We start from the raw sequence: 19,366 nt of genomic DNA, 5'->3' as shown, positions 1-19,366 counted from the left end.
TATGGATATTTCCGTACAGAAGTGTGGCGAGGTTACCGCTTCCTTCACAGAGGGAAAAAGGGAGTATTTCCTCAATTGCATGTTTTGCGACAGAATGTTTTTAACTTTAGACAAATTCGGAAAACATGTAGAGTACGTACATTTGGATTTGTCAGACGGATATGATCTGGAATTATTAGGGGATTATAAAATAAGTGAAGAAACAAATGCTTCGATGGATGTTGATGAGGTAGAGGTTGTTGATGTTAAATATATACAATACATGCAATACATATTACTTTATTACACAGAAAAATGTTTTTATCAATATAGAAGTTCTGGGTAATTCAAAAGGGAAAGCCAAAGAAATAGAGCAAATAATTAAAGTCAATGGCAATGAAGATGTCACAGACTTATTCGAATTGAGTGAAAATCAGGTTAGTATCTACATAAATTCAATATTTAGGATTTATAAAAATTAAGGCATATTGACATACTAGGTAAACTGCAAACATGAAGAAAACTATAACGATATGTACGAAGAAACTGACCAGGAGTTAAGTGATACAGAAAAAGACTCGGTACGTTAAATATCAACAAAGCTTTACTATTCACAAAATTAAAAAAAAATGTTTTTTACTTTAGCGGAGCGACCCCTTGAAAATGTTTGATAAGGAAACCATGAAGACGATATTTTCAAATTTTGAAAATCATTCCATATTGTGGGACAGGGAAGATCCAACATCTAAAAACATTCATTTACGTTCGATTGCATATAAAAGTTTGGCATCAGATGTAGGAAAGCTTAACCAGTGGAAGAAAGTGAGAGATTTGATCCGAAAACTTAACCGCCGGCTTAGAATTGAGCTGGAGAGAAAAAGAGATGCCATGGCGTTGGATGAGGACTACACTCCATCGTGGTTAAAGGATATGGACTCTTTTCTCAGAATTAGGAAAGAGGTATTGCTGTCAATGTATAATATGTAAATTGCTAAAATGATTTTTTTGATTTCCTAGAACAAGAAAATCGTCGCACCTCCAAGTATACTTACAGAACCACAACGAAAAGTATTTATAAAATGCTATAAAGGATTTACGTGCCTTTGGAATGAAATTGATATTGATTATCGATTACCAAACAAACGAGAAGAAGCAATGATTGAAATGGAAAATTTGTTGCAAAATCATGATATTTTTCTAACCCAATTGGAAATAGAGCAAGAAATTGCTCGAATGAGAAAAATTTGTTGGCAAGAGAAAAAAAGAAAGCTTAGCTGCGAAGAATTAAATAATATATACGTACCCAATTATGCCACCTATGAACAAATCCGGTTTCTTGAAACAGATGTTGGACCATTTAGGTGTGATATATGTAATGATATCCTTCCTGGACTCAATAAATTCAAAATGCATAAATCCAAGCATGATGGAATAAAACCTTTCACCTGTCCTCTATGCGGTAATAGCTTTACGACTGTACATAGCTTAAATATACATATAAATCGACATACAGGAGATTACAAATATATGTGTAAATATTGTGAGAAAAGTTTTCCTGCCTTATCAGAGCTAAATGTTCATGAACGTAGTCATACCGGCGAAAGGCCATACTTTTGTGATCAATGCGGAAAAACATTTCGCGTATGGGTATATTATGATTCACATATAAGACGCCATCAGAACCGACCGGGATATAAATGCAACATTTGCTCGAAAGATTTCTTTGGCGCCCATCATTTAAATGAGCACATGAGTATTCATCGCAAAGAACGAGATCAAGTGTGTAATGTATGTGGGAAGGCTTTTAAAATGGCAAAATACCTGAGGCAACACAAACAAATTCATTCTGTTAATAAAAGATACATTTGCAAAATTTGTGATAAAGCCTTTGCGCAATATGCTGGCCTCAGCGGACATATGAAAACTCATGGCACCACACTTGTAGGTCATAATAACAGAATTTACACAGCTGAAGATGATAGCAATGAAATTTTATAGTAGGTGGTATTGGAAGTCCAAATATTATACATTATAAGATATTTTAAGAAGTATAATAAAAGTATTTAAAACCAGATTGGTCTTCCAATTTATTTTAAAAAGTATCCTATTAATCCACCTTGGTCACTGAGTTTTTCGTGGCTCTCGGACTATCATTTCCAAATATACATATACCATGATAGGGCATTTACATTACGCTTTTGACGAATCTTTATGTACATATGTATATAAAAATATGATATATATTATAAGGAAAATCACACAGAGGAAAGGATATACTTTAAAAGTATGATATCTGTTTAGTTAAACAAGTTGTTTATTCCTATTTTGTCATTACACTTTCATTTAGTCCCATCATACATTTACAACCGCTCAGCAACCCCTTTTTGTGCTTTTACTGCAATAGTTTTTTCTTGGCGCTTTTTCTTGGTTTTTCAGTTTGTTTAACGCTAACGTCTGTCAAACGTCATTCCGTCATCCGCACACAAACAATGGAAGACACCGAAGTCGAAGAAATTAAAAATCTTGTAAGTTTTTATAAAAAAATGAATCAAACTACAGTTTTTTAATAATTGTGTAAACTAATTGCAATTGCAAGGACAAAATAAAAAGGTCAACATGTTGGCTCATAATGATATACGGTCATTACAGTTAAATACAAGCAGCTGAATATATAGATTATTTTCGCATCGTAAATCATGAATAAAATAATCAATATAATTGAAAAGAAAAAGCAAAACTAAAAAACCAAAACGAATAAAGCTATTGTAACAGAATCTGTGTTGTTCGTATTCTGAAGTAACTAACATAAATACATATATCTTTTTATATATAAAATGTCATTGTTTTAACCATTGCACTCAAGATGTGATATAAATTTACTTATTTCACCCGCGGTAATTTGTCTATTCTGTGGCAAAAATCAATAAGTATAAATTGGCGGCTGTTCTGCAATTGCTGTTGTCTGTAAAATGAAGTAATTTGTAATTACTATTTTATTTTCAGCAAACCGAATTTGAGTGGGTTATGCGTGATGAGGTTCACGCGATACTTAAGAAGCTACGAGAGATTCTAGTGGTGAGCAATTTTTATTATTCATATTTCAATAGCGGGCAAAAAACGTTAAAAACAAAGAACTTGTTTTGAGTTACAAGTTATTTGAGGTATAAGGAAGAAAAACATTAGTGCATAATAAATATGCCATTATGTAAATATGGTTAATACATTTATCTAACATTACAGGAGTGCGCAAGACGATTTCCGGTACCATGTTTTCCAGACAACGAGGGTAAACGTACTGAAAAGTTTGTATTAATGGCTGCACAGGATCAGTTAAAGTGTTCCGTCACGCTCACTGGCGACAGCATAACTCAAGCTGTAATTTTGATGACATTTTTAAAATTGCTTTGTCAGTAATAAATAATTGGTGTATTTTCAAGGATATTAGTTACAAATTGAAACGTGCATCCAGCCAAGTGCAACGTACGTCCATAACACCCGATGCGCCATGGAAACTACAACAAGTGCAAGATGCTGCAAATCATCTACAACAAGCTATTAATCATATTGATAATGTTGACGGAAATTATGCATTCAAGTACGTATAAATAATGTTATATATATATATATATACATACTTTTTTTAGTATATGTTTGTGGATTTGTATTTTATGTGTAATTTTTGAAAGAACCAATAAGAAGATATGTTTGTATATTGCTTTAGGGCAGTAATTTTCCTTAAACAGCCTTAAGGCATGGAGACATCTTTTTGAATTTGTTTTTTTTTTTAGATCTCGCGAAGAAGTGCTTCAAATAATTGGCGAATTGATAGGAGCTCTACAGCGTGGTCGAACTAGTCTAATAATACCAAAGAAAAAGGCAATAGATGAACTTATGAAGGGGCGAAATATGGTGATTGCTATCACATTAATATTAACAAAAGTAACTATTAATAACATACGACTTTTAAATTACAGAAATCGCTAACACCTAACCTACCAGAAGATCAAGCAATATCCTTCTTTTTACAATGCCACAAACTCATTATAGCTGTTTATCAATTATTAAACGTTCAAGGCACTATGAAAATGGAGGCCACTCAGGCTGAATGCTCAGTCGGTTGGCTTAACGAGGTGCTTGTGTTGTTCACTGTTGGTCTAACACTATGCCAACAGCTCAAGGATAAAATTAATGCATTTAAAATGGACGTATCAAGTTAGTAAATTACATGCCATCATCAATATATTTTGTTGAATGTAAGTTAATATTCATATATATATGTATATATATATATATATATATATTATGCCAAAGCCAACATATACAGTGTGCGGGTACAAACCATTCTAGTACTATAAAAAAAAATACTAAACAGTACTAAACACCTATATTTATAATACCGCTCATGCAAGTAATATATCAATGGTTAGTTATAAATACGTACATACATATCGGCAATAGGAAAAGGCATGCTATAAAAATGTAACTTCCATTAGTTGTGGCGATAAGCTAATGCAGTATCACTACACAGTCACAGTAAACTATGATGAAGAAGGTGTTACAAAGCGGGTGGTAACTAAACAAATTTATTGATCTCAACCAGTAAAACATAACTTGAGCATTATTTTTTTATTTTTCAAATTTCAGCATTCGGTTTTTGTATTTTCATTTAATTTTAAATATATTTTTTTAAGAATTAGGTAAATCATTATTTTTTTTTTTAGTTTTTGCTCACCACCCTGAAAGTTTTATAATAAAAATCAGATCTTAGCAAATATTTGGTAGTAAGTACATACTGGGGGTGTGTACCCAAATATGTATGTACATATATTGCAATCAGTTGGGGTTGTAAAAGATTTTCACCTTTATGACTTTTAGATTACAATTATCTTTACGTACATACATATGTATGATCGCTTGTAGTAAATGGAATACTTTTCAGTTTGCATTTTCTGTATTGTTATTAGATACATATGCATATATGTACATACATACATACAAAATTTAGATTGGCTGCTGTTTTCAATTCTCATTTCTGTCTACATTCTATTTTTAGTACATTTTCTGATGAATTTTTATAGTTGACGATTTGTTTCGAAATTTGTTTTATTTATTTGGGAAAGAATATCAATTGAACCATTTATGCGAATATTATAAATAACAGTTTGTAGCCTACGTATTTTTATTATTTATATTTTAATATTCCTTACGTATTCTTTTATTTATTAAAAATGTACATTTGTATGATCATATCATTTTATTTGAATACTTTATTCTTCTCTCTTATATCTCCCATTTTATTTTCTTTAAAACATATTACCGCTAAAAGAAATGCGTAGTTGTTTTATTGGCAGACAAAAAAATCCCCCAAATAGTTTTTGGTAATACTGCCTAGTTGACACTTATATATAATTCCCGTTACGGTTTCCTCTGCCATGGCATAGGACTGATAATGCATTATCAATCTGGGAAATACATAGGGGTTTCCTTTCATGCTTATTAGTCTCTAAATAGCAATATACATATATTTGTCTGTTCCACACAGTCAAGCTACTCCACATCATTTTCATTTAAAGTTTTTTTTTGTTTGTTATAATTATTTTCTTTTTTTGTTATTTTTGTGTTTTATTATTGCATTTTTGGGCAAAAAGAATTTCTAATACATACATGCATACATACATACATAAACTAAACATGTTTGAATGTGTGTTTTGCAAACTGAATGCCACCTCCACTGCAAAATTTTTGAAAACTAACAATAGATGTGTGCACGTGTATGTATGTATGAACACTTCTAGGGTGCTGCCGTTAGTAATATTAAGCTGCAAGAAGCAACATATTTATAAAAGTATATACGTATGCATGTCAGCAACAGCAATATGTAGTAGCAACGACAAAAGCAAATGCAGTTATTCAACTGAAATTTATTGGTTCAACAAAAAGTAATAATAACAATTAAACAAAAATTGACAATAACTTCTATTCTGCGTATCTTGCAAAGCTAAACCGTTAAATATACAATGGCATAGTAATATAAACGGGATACTTTGCGCATACTAAATGTGCTATATTGAAAATAAATGTCATCAAAGTTCTATACATAATTAAATTTAAAAATGTTGACTACTATTACTACAATTTATTATATAAAAGGCCAAATGGCGACTATTTCTCCATTTGGCCATTCAGCGAATTTATTGCTTTTCAGTGATTTTATTGTGAAAAATGTCAAACAATTTAGTGTTATATTATTCATGTCTGCTAACAGTATTTTGAATCTTTACAAGTACTTACTACATAACCTTAATTAAGTGTGAGAGTAAACGCGAGTTACTATACTTACCTTATTCAGCAATGAAGAGTACGAGTGTCTCACGATTTTCTTTTAACGAAATTTAATATGTAGTTTTAAGATAAAATGAAAGCCCAAATAAATTTGGAAACAATTACTCTTGATTGCCTTGGATTAATTAAATTATTGATGAAATATAATTAATTATCTTTCCGTGTTTGTAAGAAATTGGAAAAATATTCTTTATCTCACTATTTACTTAATATATAAGGCGCTTAAGTCTCGAAAGCAACCCATTAACTACGTACTCAACAAAATACCTGTATACTTAAATTTACTTAAGCGTATTTATTTACAACCATGTGTGTTTAAAACTAAAATAGTAAAAAGAAATTACGTTCTTTCGTTAGCATTTAAGTATTTATTTACATTGCAATATAAGTAAATGATTTATGCCTCAGTAAGAGGATGGAGCGTAGAATATCACTTAAAGAAGCTCCCATTTTAAGAATAATAAATGTTGATTAAAAAAGCTCATGATATACAACAAATACCATACATACAAACATGATAAGTAAATAACGTTTTTTGTAAGCTACTATATTAGTTTTATATATACATACATATATATGCATTACAATTGAATTTAAAAAAAAAGTTGTTAAATGAGTTTATAATTCAAATAAATGTAATCGACGTTATTAAAAATACGTATAAATTCAACAGATATATTAACATTTTATTCAAATTCTTATAGTACGTTCACCACGACATTTTATTCATTCAGTTTTCTCTTCAAAATGCTCAACTGTGTTAAACAATTATCACGATAGTTTCGTCGTTCAGCCAACTTGTCTAACGGTACCATAACTTCTAATTGCTTTGCGATCTCCACTGCTGTTGGGCCTTCCATTTTCGGTGTTGGTCCCATAGTTTGACTTACTGCATACATGGTATTCGAATAGCGTTCGAAGTAATTGGTCATACCCTCGGCATTTAAATGTGCTGTTTCAAGTGGTCCCAAGAAAGCATAACGCATGCCCAAACCGTCGGACATTACACTATCCACATCCTTAACGTCGACAATGCCGCTGTCGACTAAACGCCAAGTCTCATTCAATATGGCATACTGAATGCGATTGAGTACGAAACCTTCGATTTCACGACTCAAAACTACGGGCTTCTGGCCGATCTCCTCCATGATGGCGCGCGTCTTTTTCACTACCTCTGGATTTGTCCAAGGAGCGGGTACAATCTCTACCAGAGGAACATAGTATGGTGGATTGACGGGATGTGAGACGATTATCTGTTGAAAAAAAATTGTATTTTTAATTAATAGTACAATATTATACTCTTCTAGTTAAAAAACAATTTATTGGAATACAGCTGGTGGTATACTATTGCTTTTTAAAGCGTTAACAGCTAGTCATAATGTATGTTAATGAAATATTCTAAATATTGAAATGTTTTACTGAATATCTAGAGTAAGTATTTATTAAATCACTTTTTAAATACACGTTTCGTCATAATTTCTAATGCGCCTAAATGTAGACAATACTGTTAACGTGTTTTATGTACAGTATTTATTGCCACGAACTTTATAACACCTAGAAGAAAACGTCGGAGATTCTATAATATATATATATATATATATATAATCAGGGTGACGAGTCGATTTAGTCAAGTCCGTTTATCTGTCTGTATATACACAAAATAGTTCCTCAGTTTCTAAGATATCGATACAAAACATACATGCGTTTCTCCCCAAGAAGCTATACATTTGTCGGAACCGCCGATATCCGACCACTATAGGATATAGCTGCCATACAAACTGAGCATACCAAATCAAGTCTTTGTATCGAAAAGCATTTTATTTGTAAAGATATTTTACTTGTAGCTGTGTGTAGATTTTTACAAATATCCATAACTTTTATTGTTCACTGAGAAGTTAAATTTATTTAAGCGGTTTAAAACAACAAAATCTTAAATATTATAGTCTTTTAAAAAGCTTATAGTACAGTTTCATAGTTTTTCTATTTATGACTCCGCTTACGTTGCCAATGTTTTTTAATAGATAATAGCAAATATTTAATTAATTTGCAATTATATTAAATTAAATTTTTTTTAATATCAATAATACACATGTACATGCACTAACGGTTGAAATAACGGGGTACTTCAAATTCACGCTTGACGCCCGTGCCACTAAAATGGTTTTCCTAAAAGAACCGCCATTTTAGGTAGGGTCACATGAAGAGCGCAAGTAGAGCTTAAGTACTACGGAACTAAGGTGAATCCATATCAATACCACTGCTTTTGTACGATAAGGATGCCTTCATTGACTTATGCATGCAAAACTAATATTTTATTTATTTTATTCTTGTCTAGGTCACCTTGCTCAGTTCCTTATAACGTTATCCGATAAGATAATTTCAAAGATCAGCAGAAGCGCAAGTGATCAGCAGTATGTTTTCCTCTTTATGTTTAAACCATATATAATATAATATATGCTATATCTAAGTATTTTCATGCGTGTGTACATCTACTCAAATACCTAAATATTTTTTATTTTTCTACAGCTTTTTTTTTTTGTAAATAAACAAAATGATAACAAACAATTTGTTATCTGACACTCAAGCAAGTGTTGTGAGATGACACTTTTAATTAATGACGCGCTCGATTACGCAAATACACAATAAATTTATGAATTTTTATTGCAATTTGTCCCAAAGTTCTATTTAATCTCACCAACGCATTCTATTGATGCTGATTTGTTTGAAACTATGAGTGATTGACGTCGTTTTGAAGCATTATAGTATACATTTTTTGTTATTGTCAGTAATTTTATTGGTGACTTTGAGATTGGTTCAATCAAAGTTATCGCTGTTATTTTGATTGTAGAATTTAATTGGCTAATCGAAATTATGTACCATATATGCCATATACGTATATATAGTAGTGCTGATATGTGCAAATATACATATGTATGCATTATTTTCATACACATGTATACTATATTAATTTACGTTTAGCGCTCTATTTCAGTTATTGCAGTTAATTTTTTTAACCAAATATTCACACAGTTAATTCGAGTACACTTCTAACAAAGAAAATATAATGAATAGAGTGAATTAATTTATGTCAGTTCGTAAGTCAAATCAAGGTGAAAATGTGTACACATGACTAAATCTTTTACCCACAGTTGATTACTTGCAAACAATGCTCAACAAACTAGTTTTCATGCATTTTTGAGCAGCTATTTTTTTGTTTTTATAAAATGTAATTAGCGCATAAATTTACTTACATTCGACTTGTGTTTCAAGTCTTTCGAAAATAACGATGGCAAGAAAGTACTTGTCGAACTGGAGAGTATTGTTTGCTCTTCAACAACTTGATCCAATTGTTTGTAAAGTGCCTGCTTCCAATCCAAACGTTCTGGTATACATTCTTGTATGAATATAGCTCCTTTAACCAATACTTTAATATCAGTTGTGCCCGAAATAAGTGCGAACTGCTGACTGGCAGTCAGTTTACCACGTAGCAAGCCTTTAGCTTCCAAGCTTTTGAGCTCCTTTTCCGTTTCCTTCAAAGCATTTTCAATTTGAGTTGGTACACTATCGTATAGCACCACTGAGTAGCCAACGGAGGCGAATAACATGGACCACGAACGTCCAATAAGGCCGCTAAATAATTATATGTTTATATTTAATATAATTTTTTCAATAAATACTGCTTTGAGTATCCTCACCTGCCCACAATTCCCACTTTGCCTTTGCTTGCCATTATTTGGAATAATTTGAAAGCTTGAATGCAATAATACGCTTTGTACTATATATTAGCTGACGGTCTTTATAGTTAGACTTTTGTTATGCGTTTGACGTATTTTGTGGTGGAAGTGGGTCTATAAATACTGTGTTGCTCTTGCCGCAGTAGCAGTCAACGCGGCTTGCTCAAAGCTTTGACGTTTCGCCTGTCACTCGCATCCCCCGAATCCGCTCCACGAGTCTGTTAGCAATGTTGTCAAACATGCATTTTGGCCTCTTATGATAAGGCATATCAAAGTTATAAATAAATACGAATAAACTAGCATGTCTAAATTAAAGATTAGAACTAAGTAATATCTCACACACGGAGAACTGTATAATTGTTTTCATTATCAGACGTGTTGGGTACGTGTCTATACACCTTTATTTAAGCTCATATTTGTATGTATTTTGCTGCTGTATTATTTATTTTGTTTATAATAATAATTTATTTTTTATTTTGTGTAAGTGCATTCGATATATAGATTTCATTCAACTATATTTCGTATAATATGAACCGATCTAATCTATTTTTTTACCGAATTAGAAAATTCACGAAAACAAATAGTCATATGTAACTGACCTACCTGACATTACATTTGTACATATGTACCCGGAGTTTTTCGTTTGTGATCTGTCGTAAGTTTACTAGTTTTGATAAATACCGTTCTATGAAAGTGGGCTTGGTTATAACTCGGACATATAGAAATTGTAAATGTGATTCCAAAATATTGGACAATTACAATCAAAACTTTCTACTTCTCACATATAATCCCAACAGCTCGGAGAGGAAAACATGTTCAAAATGTATAAGAAAATTTTCGGTCTAAAGAAGTATGGCATATTTAAAGAGTAATTCTTTAAGAATTTTCGAAGCTGAATTCGTATTGGCATTACCACAGGAACTACCTAACTACCTGAAAATTGATGTGAAACCATCTTCCGTGATCGATATTTCAATAGCATTAAATTTATGCAAAAATATTCGCAACTAATTTATATTTTGCGTGTTCAAGTAAATAAAAAAAATATATTTACTTAACTGTTTTGATTAAATATTAAGGTAGTACTCTGGTAACTTGGTCTTTTTGGGAATAATTTATTTGTAAAAAATAAAATTCAATCAGTTTCATTTTCTAATATATTGTCAATAGTATCTCAGAGTGTACAAAAAAAAATTTTTTTTTTTTATTTGTTGTTTTGTAGCACTGAAGTTAGCATCTCAAAAAAAGGAGGTGGCTGGCTCCGGTGATTTGGTCGCTTGACGACATCTGAAATAGAAAAATCAAAAAGATTATTGTTCTGTGCGCTAGCATTCTAGTTGGATGGATTGTTTAAATAATTTCGTTGAAAAACAAAAAAATGATTGACACTAAAAAACGGGAAATTTTTTAAAGTAGAAATCGGGCTGTAAAAAAAAGTTGGGGATAAAATAGATCCTGGTTCCTGCGAGAGCTATTTTGGAGTGGAATAACATATTCAAATTTAAGCCCAATCGTTTGGATTGAACATTTTCTTCACCATCCGGGTCGACCGTAAGAATATTGTTTCTAGAAAAACGGGTATAAATTTCCAAAAATTGATTAAATCGTACTACATACCAATCGTTTATCCGTAGTGCGTATAATAAACCTTCAACTTCTTCATAGGCCTCGCTGTTAGCCACTTTTTCTGACCTGCGACTCATACTGGCAATTTATGAAAGATAAGCTGGGTCCTTCTCCGCTTTCAAAATATTATAGTATAGATGATATTCAATCTTCACAATCTTTGTGTTTGTTGTCTCAGAAGTATTCTATTAAATGCCTTGGAGAAGATTTTACCTGCTGCAAATCTCCGGAGCCTTAATTGGTTCAAATTCTTTGAAATCCAACGACTGACAGAAGAATGTATTGGGAGTAAATAAACATTTCTTGAAAAAATTGGAAAGCCATCACTCATTTTTAAAATATTAAAAAATGATGCTAAATATATAATTTGGTTTTTATTGAATTTCTATTTCTAGTTTTTTATACCCGGAACAGGGTATCATATGTCGGACAGCTATGGCATATAGCTGCGATATAAATTAAACGATGAAATCCAGCCCTTGTATTGAGAAGGTATTTTGACAAGATGTCTTCAAGCGCTGATAACTACAATTTCCTAACATATTCTTCAGTTTGGAACAGGGGCGTACGCAAAAGGGGTTTTAGAGCTTCAATCCCCCTGAAACTGTATAAAATAAGTGTTAAGTTTTTTAAGTGTTCAAGTAAAAGCTCTACCGGTTCTAGCGGTAATGAATAATTTGGTTTACCCCAAAAAATTTATCTACCATATTTCGCTAATATCGAGCATAATGTATTTATAGTAGAAGTTTCATTATTTGTGCAATGATATGTTTTAATATTTCCATATAGATTATACAATAATTATATATTTCAACTTTATTTCAATCGCCGGTATTCTATTTTAGCAATAAATTTTTATCGACGTTATTGCATGGCTAATTCGATAGCGTTTCGGTTATATTTTAAAATCGATACATGACGGTAGGGAGTACTCCGGGAACGTTTTCGTCAAACTTCGTGTAAGTGCTCGGTGTTCGTTGGTGTCGCTATGGAGAATCGAAACACCTGTCGACTACCCAGAAGATTGGATATCGTTTTAAAATCAATTTTTACATTTGCGAAAAGTTTTGTTCAATTGAAAATTAAATATAATTTAATGAATAATTGACGTAGTACATTATATTAAACGATAAAAAAATACACGTTGACAGCACTAACTGCTTATTCTTTCTCCTCCCTTTTCTAACATGATGCTGAATTTGAACAGAAAACTCCCCCTGAAATTTGTTTCTGCGTACGCAGCTGGTTCGGACCACAATAGGTTATAGCTGCCATGCAACACTAAAATAAAGATCTTTTTATACCCTTCTATGCCAATTCTCGTATATTAATTCGCTGCTTTTTTCACTACCACAAACTAAACTAACATTTGCACTAGTGTTAACACTTTATGTTTCTACTCTCAATAAGGAGGTGTTCCTTAATTGGTTCGGCGACCAAGAACGGGTTAATTTTTACAGGTAATTAGCAAAAGTGTAAAAATATGATTTTATATGTACATATATAATTCTTCTTCGAATTAGCATTTTTGAGTTCATTCTCCCATGTATATGGTTTGTAAATTAACAAAATGTCAGAGTACTCGCTAATATTGTATTAAATGGACACTGAGAATGAAACTTAGAGTGGACATTAAATACTCTCTAATGCACTTTGCGAATTTAATTTTTCAAAGAGAGTATTATGCCGTCTACTCAATAACAAAAAAAACGATGCTGAACAATATTATAATTCTCTCATTCACACAGTTTCAATAGAAAGACCTGCAATAACAAACTGAGTAAAGCTTTCTTCGTTAAAGTTTTTAAGTTATCTTAAAGCTTTTATGTTAACCTCAATGTATAGTAAATACAGAGAATGTTAATAATAAATATCAACCGTTTTGCAGGCAAGTATCTGTATATTAATCTCGTTTAGGTATAATGATTAAAACAGCTTGAACTCTTTCTCAGTCTCATTAAGCTTAACAGCGCTCAGAGCGATCTATAGATTTTTTTTTTATATTAAAAAACACTTGTAGTCAAGAAGTGTCTTACGCGTGGACTTGAAAAGAGAGAGATTTAACTTAGCTGACTATAGGCAATAAAACAAATTTAATATTATCACTGTTTTGCATGTTCACTTGCATTCGTATGCGTCCTTTTTATCTCACTGTACCTTCATTTACCTCCATTTTGTGTAATAACATGTAGATTATAATAGAAAATATTTATTAATTACATCCCGGCTTCTGCAACAAACAATTTGTGTTTATTTCAATTGAAAATAGCATAATACATGAATTGTGAAAGTGTGCTTGATGGCAAGATTAGATAAAAATTTATTCCATCTCAGTTAGCTCTTAATACATCTTTATTTATGACACCAGGGTATGTTGTGTACTTCGGTGACTTTCCGATCAATGCAACGAATTGCTCAGCAACTTCGACTGCAACACGTACCTGTGCCTCAGCTGTGCTGGCACCCAAATGTGGCGTCGCTACCACTTTCGGATGCGCGATTAACGCCTTGGTCACCACCGACTTTGGCGGCTCTTCAGGGAACACATCAAAAGCGGCGCCACCGCAAATGCCACTCTCTAATGCATCTAAAATTGCTTGCTCTTCAATAATACCACCGCGAGCCACATTCACCACCTTAACGCCACGCTTACATTTCGCAAGCGTTTGAGTTGAAATTAAGTTCCTAGTCTGCGGAATAAGTGGTGTGTGTACGGTGATATAATCTGCTAATGGCCAAATGCTATCCAACTCCATTTTTTCAATGCCTGCTGCGCGTGCCTCTTCCTCAGTTGTTATGGGATCGTAGCCAATTGTACGCATACCCCATGTCTTCATGCGTATGGCGACTTCGCGTCCAATGCGTCCTAAACCGATAATCGCCAGAGTTTTGCCATACAATTCCGTGCCACTGTACAACTTTCGATCCCAACGACCCTCCTTCAAGCTTTGTGCTGCCGGCACAATTGGGCGCGCCAAAGTTCCAATTAGCAGACAAGTCAGTTCACAAGCTGAAATGGAATTTCCTCCTGGTGTATTTAATACAACCACTCCCTGGCTTGTGGCTGCCGCCACATCAATATTGTCGACTCCCGCACCAGCGCGTCCCACCGCCTTTAGCTGTCCACCATCTGCAGTGCCTGCTTTGATAACTTCAGCTGTTATCTTGGTGTCCGAGCGTACAATAACCGCATTGTAATTTTTCACCACTGCGCATAATTCGCTAACGGGTAATTTTAGTTTTGTGTCCACATTTATACCATTATTTTGTAGCAACTCGACACAAGCTTTGTCTACCGCATCACAGATCAATACATTTTTAATATCAACAGACATTTTGAACTGTAGTAATCTCTCTGTCTGGTGCGTGCAAAAGCGAATGATAATGTAAGAATCTTAGTTAAAATTGTTTGATCGAAATATAGAAACGTCCGTCTAGCTCTGAGCGCGGCTCATAACTAAAGTCCTCTGTCAAGTTTTATTATATTTATACGAGCAGTTTCAGGTTCGACTGAGAAATAAAACAACAGATGAATTCACCTCACGACGAGAGAAGTTAACTGATGAAAAATTAACATTGCTTTGGTTTTTAGCAGAAGGGAGTCTGTAGAAATTACGCATTTCCTATTGTTAATATTCGCAACTTGAGAATTTTGATGAGGGAACCGGAGAATGAATATAAGCTATGTGAATTTTTAATTTATAATCATTACAATTTTTCTTTTTAAGTTAAAATATATTCAATTATGAATTATTATTATTAATATTTTGATTCATTTATTTAAATATTTATACCTTGAACATGGTATGTTAAGTTTGCCACGAATATAGTAACATACACAGTACTTACATACATATCTATAAAAATGATCAGCGTGATGAGCAGAGCGGATTTAGACATGTCCGTCCGCTGTATATACACGAACTAGCCCCTCAGTTTTTGAGATATCAATCAAAATTTACTTTTCCCCCTAAGAAGCTCCGCATTTGTCGGGATCGCCGGTATCAGATCACTGTAGCTTATAGCTGTTATACAAATTGACCGATCAAAATCAACATAAAATCTTTTTATACTCTTTTATGCTTTAGGAAATGTACTCGGAGGCGTGCACCGAACCTAAACGTTATTTTTTTTTTATTTTTCGATTTATGTATATGACACCAATCATCGACCAAGCATTGATTTGCTGTCGGCACTTTTCATGTACAAGTTCGATCAATAGTTATTACTTTAATGTTTCTTTATTTACCGTTCAAAAATTGATATATGTACATATGGAGGTATGTGCGTATATATGCTATATCTACATCACCAACAAATCAAAGGCTTTTCCTTGCAAGCCGGAGGTTAGGGATTGCACAAACGCAATGAATCGTGTCCAGTTGTTTACCTGCAAGACAAAGGTATCAACAGAGAACATAACATTTTCAATATTTGTGATCACTGTTAAGTGTTTGCCGTTTTTATATCTTCCTCAACTTTTTTACAGAACGCTGAAATACCCACTGAGCGCTAGACGTAAACAATGGTAGAGTATTTGTTATTCCATTATTCATAAGCTTATCAAAAAAAAAAAAACGAAACTGATACCCTCTTGACGCTGTGATTATCAATCAGGATCCAACAACTAACTACAATTTTTAAAATTACAATATTTAAGAATTCTTTTATAGTGTTTAGTGTGCGTGTAAAATGAGCGATTTTTACCACGCACAGAAAGTTAACAAATAGTTTGCTTGCAATTTTTTGTTTTCAATGGAATCATGGCTACGAAATCGTATATCACGAATACAAGTATTTGAGTGGCTCAAAGAATTCAGTGAAAGTCGAGAACTCATCGAACACCTGCATTCTGCGAGTCGTCGATCCACCTTTGTTAATGACGAGAACATAGAAAATGTTAAAGAAACAGTGCTTGAAGATCGTCGTGTTGTCATCAAATAGTTAGCGGAGGATATCAACATATCTTCTGCATCGAATCAACACATGTTGGTTAATGTTTGTGGTAAGAAGCGTATCAGTGCTAGACTTGTACCAAAAGACCTATAAAATTTGCAAAAACTACGACGAGTAAAGGTCGCTAGAGAGATGGTAGGCAACGTAGCTGAGGACCCTCATTACTGGTGACGAGCCATGGGTTTATTACGCTACAACCAAATGAGCCGAAACTGAAAAGTTATGGAAAATCGAATTAAGCGTTAGCATTTTTGTATTGGCTAAGGAGTATATTTTAAAGGCCATAATAAATGTTTGTATTGAAATAGTTGAAAATGTATTATTTTTTGGCAGTCCAGGTTATTGTTGATTAGATGGTATATACATATACATGTGTTTCTTTTATCTAAAGAAGACACACTTCTGAAAAAAAACTGTCATATTTTAATTTAGTTCTTTATATTTAATATAATTTCCAAGGTTTCGTATAAACTTAATAAAATGAATAATATGAGTAAACTGGTTTTTGCCTTTGCTTTGAAGCTGAGATGTGCTTTCATAAATTTCACCAAGAGCTTTGCCCAAAGTTTTAAGTTTATATTCTGTTTACGATGCACCATGAACATTTTTACGTGGCAGCAGCAAAGCAAGAAAAGCGCAAATAAATAGAGCTCCACAGCAGATATAAAAATTCCATTCGCAGTGCTGACCCATCAAAACTCCAGCAACGTTGGCCCCGGCTATACTTCCAACACGACCCACCATTAGTGATATGCATGTGGCCATGGCGCTATTTATACAAAGAAATTTGAATTTATTTTATGTAAATGTATATATGTAGAGCGAGCTCATCTCCTTACCGAAGGTGTGTTGGATACAACTCCACTGTAATAACATTCAGCACAATGATTGCCACGCCTACCACGAAAAAGAGCACATATAGGTAGGCGGCAATAACTGAATTGACTATGAAGACCGAAGCTAAACCGCAGGATGTGAAAAATATTATGGTAATAACTGAAAAAATTGTTTATTATTTACACTGATTTAAAAAGCTTGTATGAAGACCTACAAAGAATTAATATTTTTCCCACACGATTTATGATTAAACCCACTAATGCGAATGAGCTGGCGTAAAGTATATTCATAATAAGAGAGTAATAAAATGTGGGTGTCTCCAGTTTATTCAGGCACTCTATGGTCTAAAAGTAAAGTTTAGAATTTCAAATTATAATTCACTAACAAGAAATTTTCACTCACTCCATCAGTTTTGTATAAGCTTTCTTGCTGATCATAGACAATTTCACAAATATGTTTGTGCTCGCCTGGGTGTTCCTGTATGAATGCCGCCACACTATTAATTGTTTGCGGGAACCACATATATAAGCCATTGGCAGCGACTAGTGCCCAAAATTGAATATTACAAATTATTACCGTCATTTTCAAATATTTCCGTTCAAACAACGGTGCGGTTTGATTCCACATCGTTAGCAAAAATACGAGTGCGAAATTCGAGTTCGAATCACAGTGGCTACATTTCGATATTATGATCGAAGTGTCATCATCTGGAAGAATATGTGTAATCTGTGAGAGCGAGTGTGAATAAATTATAAAAAGGATTTTGTTAGTAAAAATAGTATATATTATAAATTTTTAGTTTACTTTGAGTGTTTCTTTTCCATTATTCCAGCGGTGCATTTTTTGCAACACCTGTATGGCCTTCGTCTCCTCACCAACCGTCAGTAAAAACTTTGGACTTTCGGGCAAAATATAAATTATAAGACTGCAAAGTAATCCGGGAACACCACATACGATTAGAAAGACACGCCATGGTCTATAGCTTATGCGAAGAAATGTTAAAGACAAAACCCAGTCTTGATTTATCACCAAGTAAGCGATTATCGGCAGAAGCATCCCAACAACGGAATATATGACTCCTGAGCACATTATTGCGCGTGAACGTGTTTTTGGTGAATGGAATTCGCCAAGGTAAGCGTAAATGACAGCAGTGCTGGACACACTATTAAAAAAAAAATGTATATAATGTGAAAAATTTTAGACGAAATTCTGCATATTTGATACTTGTATGTTTTAATGGAAACTACTTGTATTACTATAACCCATAGGCTGGCTTCACTTATTTGAAATAACTATTTGAGAGGTTATGTACACTTGCAAGTTGTACGTTTACAAAATTTAATTACTTTCATAATCGACTGTTCGTTTAAAAAAATTTAGAATTTCCTTGTAGCCGATCTCCAGGAGGAGCTCCAAAAAAGGGTGTCTGGCAATGAGAAAGATTTTTCTACATGAAATTATCGCAATTTACAAAACTAAAAAAAAAAATATTTTCACTATTGATGAACTACCTACCATTAAATGTATTAAGAATCGACGGACTAGTCAAAATCTTGATTTTTGACAAATGGCCAGTTTACCAATAAAAGTAATTTTTTGTGAAATAATTTACACTTCAGACTGTCTTAAAAATCGAAATGATTATCAAAAATTTCATTCTTGAAAATTTCGTTCGGTACAGCCGTTTCGGACAAGTTTTCCTCATCGGCTATGAAAACAGCGCTTCGAGAAAAACACGTTTAAAGTTTTGAGAGCCGATGACACTCAGTTACAAATTTTCATATTTCTGAAACTAGATATTTGCCGAATCAAAAAATTTAAAAGTTTAAAAATATATGAATTTTTGATATGTATGCAAAATAAAAAGATTTTTTGAAATTTACAAGTGGTTA

General features: G+C 33.0%; 4 protein-coding genes across 8 annotated transcripts; 2 read left to right on the top strand and 2 right to left on the bottom strand.

The window, feature by feature from the left end:
• Position 1: 1 nt before the first annotated feature.
• Positions 2 to 2,053, top strand: LOC106622359 (uncharacterized). 2 transcript variants are annotated; one of them, XM_070110025.1, is made up of 5 exons: positions 2 to 229; positions 291 to 416; positions 480 to 560; positions 625 to 939; positions 997 to 2,053. In XM_070110025.1, exons 1-5 carry the CDS (start codon positions 2 to 4, stop codon positions 1,975 to 1,977), a joined length of 1,731 nt encoding a protein of 576 aa, XP_069966126.1. In that variant the 3' UTR covers positions 1,978 to 2,053. The 2 variants fall into 2 exon arrangements, with proteins under 2 accessions (XP_069966126.1, XP_036221540.2); XM_036365647.2 differs by having other exon boundaries at positions 2 to 235.
• Positions 2,054 to 2,401: 348 nt separating this feature from the next.
• LOC106622356 (protein rogdi) lies at positions 2,402 to 18,636 on the top strand. Of its 4 annotated transcripts, none has more exons than XM_070110033.1 (7): positions 2,402 to 2,504; positions 2,983 to 3,054; positions 3,220 to 3,354; positions 3,417 to 3,574; positions 3,768 to 3,888; positions 3,954 to 4,191; positions 18,307 to 18,636. In XM_070110033.1, the coding sequence occupies exons 1-7, from the start codon at positions 2,469 to 2,471 to the stop codon at positions 18,360 to 18,362; spliced, it is 816 nt and encodes a 271-aa protein (XP_069966134.1). In that variant the 5' UTR covers positions 2,402 to 2,468; the 3' UTR covers positions 18,363 to 18,636. The 4 variants fall into 4 exon arrangements, with proteins under 4 accessions (XP_069966134.1, XP_036221548.2, XP_069966135.1 ...); XM_036365655.2 differs by lacking the exon at positions 2,402 to 2,504 and adding an exon at positions 2,600 to 2,775; XM_070110034.1 differs by lacking the exon at positions 2,402 to 2,504 and adding an exon at positions 2,798 to 2,873.
• On the bottom strand, positions 6,987 to 10,177 carry Had1 (beta Hydroxy acid dehydrogenase 1). Its single transcript, XM_036365652.2, has 3 exons — positions 10,017 to 10,177; positions 9,573 to 9,951; positions 6,987 to 7,574 (listed from the first exon to the last, which is right to left on the bottom strand). The coding sequence occupies exons 1-3, from the start codon at positions 10,049 to 10,051 to the stop codon at positions 7,044 to 7,046; spliced, it is 945 nt and encodes a 314-aa protein (XP_036221545.1). The 5' UTR covers positions 10,052 to 10,177; the 3' UTR covers positions 6,987 to 7,043.
• Positions 13,910 to 15,157, bottom strand: LOC106625859 (D-3-phosphoglycerate dehydrogenase). The gene has a single exon (XM_036365651.2). The coding sequence runs from the start codon at positions 15,014 to 15,016 to the stop codon at positions 14,012 to 14,014; it is 1,005 nt and encodes a 334-aa protein (XP_036221544.2). The 5' UTR covers positions 15,017 to 15,157; the 3' UTR covers positions 13,910 to 14,011.
• Positions 18,637 to 19,366: the final 730 nt, after the last annotated feature.

This window comes from Bactrocera oleae, chromosome 5 (assembly GCF_042242935.1).
Source record: "Bactrocera oleae isolate idBacOlea1 chromosome 5, idBacOlea1, whole genome shotgun sequence".
Taxonomy (NCBI): Eukaryota; Metazoa; Arthropoda; class Insecta; order Diptera; family Tephritidae; genus Bactrocera; species Bactrocera oleae.
The sequence above is the reverse complement of the archived record's forward strand: the minus strand, read 5'-3'. Positions and strand labels throughout refer to the sequence as shown.

Excerpts from the sequence above, each read along its gene's own strand:
- LOC106622359 (XM_036365647.2), top strand. The coding sequence starts at position 2 with ATGGATATTTCCGTACAGAAGTGTGGCGAGGTTACCGCTTCCTTCACA. Across the intron at positions 417-479 it reads TCGAATTGAGTGAAAATCAG|GTAAACTGCAAACATGAAGA; the intron begins GTTAGTATCTAC and ends TTGACATACTAG. Across the intron at positions 940-996 it reads TTCTCAGAATTAGGAAAGAG|AACAAGAAAATCGTCGCACC; the intron begins GTATTGCTGTCA and ends TTGATTTCCTAG.
- LOC106622356 (XM_070110033.1), top strand. The coding sequence starts at position 2,469 with ATGGAAGACACCGAAGTCGAAGAAATTAAAAATCTT. Across the intron at positions 2,505-2,982 it reads TCGAAGAAATTAAAAATCTT|CAAACCGAATTTGAGTGGGT; the intron begins GTAAGTTTTTAT and ends TTTTATTTTCAG. Across the intron at positions 3,575-3,767 it reads GACGGAAATTATGCATTCAA|ATCTCGCGAAGAAGTGCTTC; the intron begins GTACGTATAAAT and ends TTTTTTTTTTAG.
- Had1 (XM_036365652.2), bottom strand. The coding sequence starts at position 10,051 with ATGGCAAGCAAAGGCAAAGTGGGAATTGTGGGCAG. Across the intron at positions 9,952-10,016 it reads AAAGTGGGAATTGTGGGCAG|CGGCCTTATTGGACGTTCGT; the intron begins GTGAGGATACTC and ends ATAATTATTTAG. Across the intron at positions 7,575-9,572 it reads ACTTGAAACACAAGTCGAAT|ATAATCGTCTCACATCCCGT; the intron begins GTAAGTAAATTT and ends TTTTTTCAACAG.
- LOC106625859 (XM_036365651.2), bottom strand. The coding sequence starts at position 15,016 with ATGTCTGTTGATATTAAAAATGTATTGATCTGTGATGCGGTAGACAAA.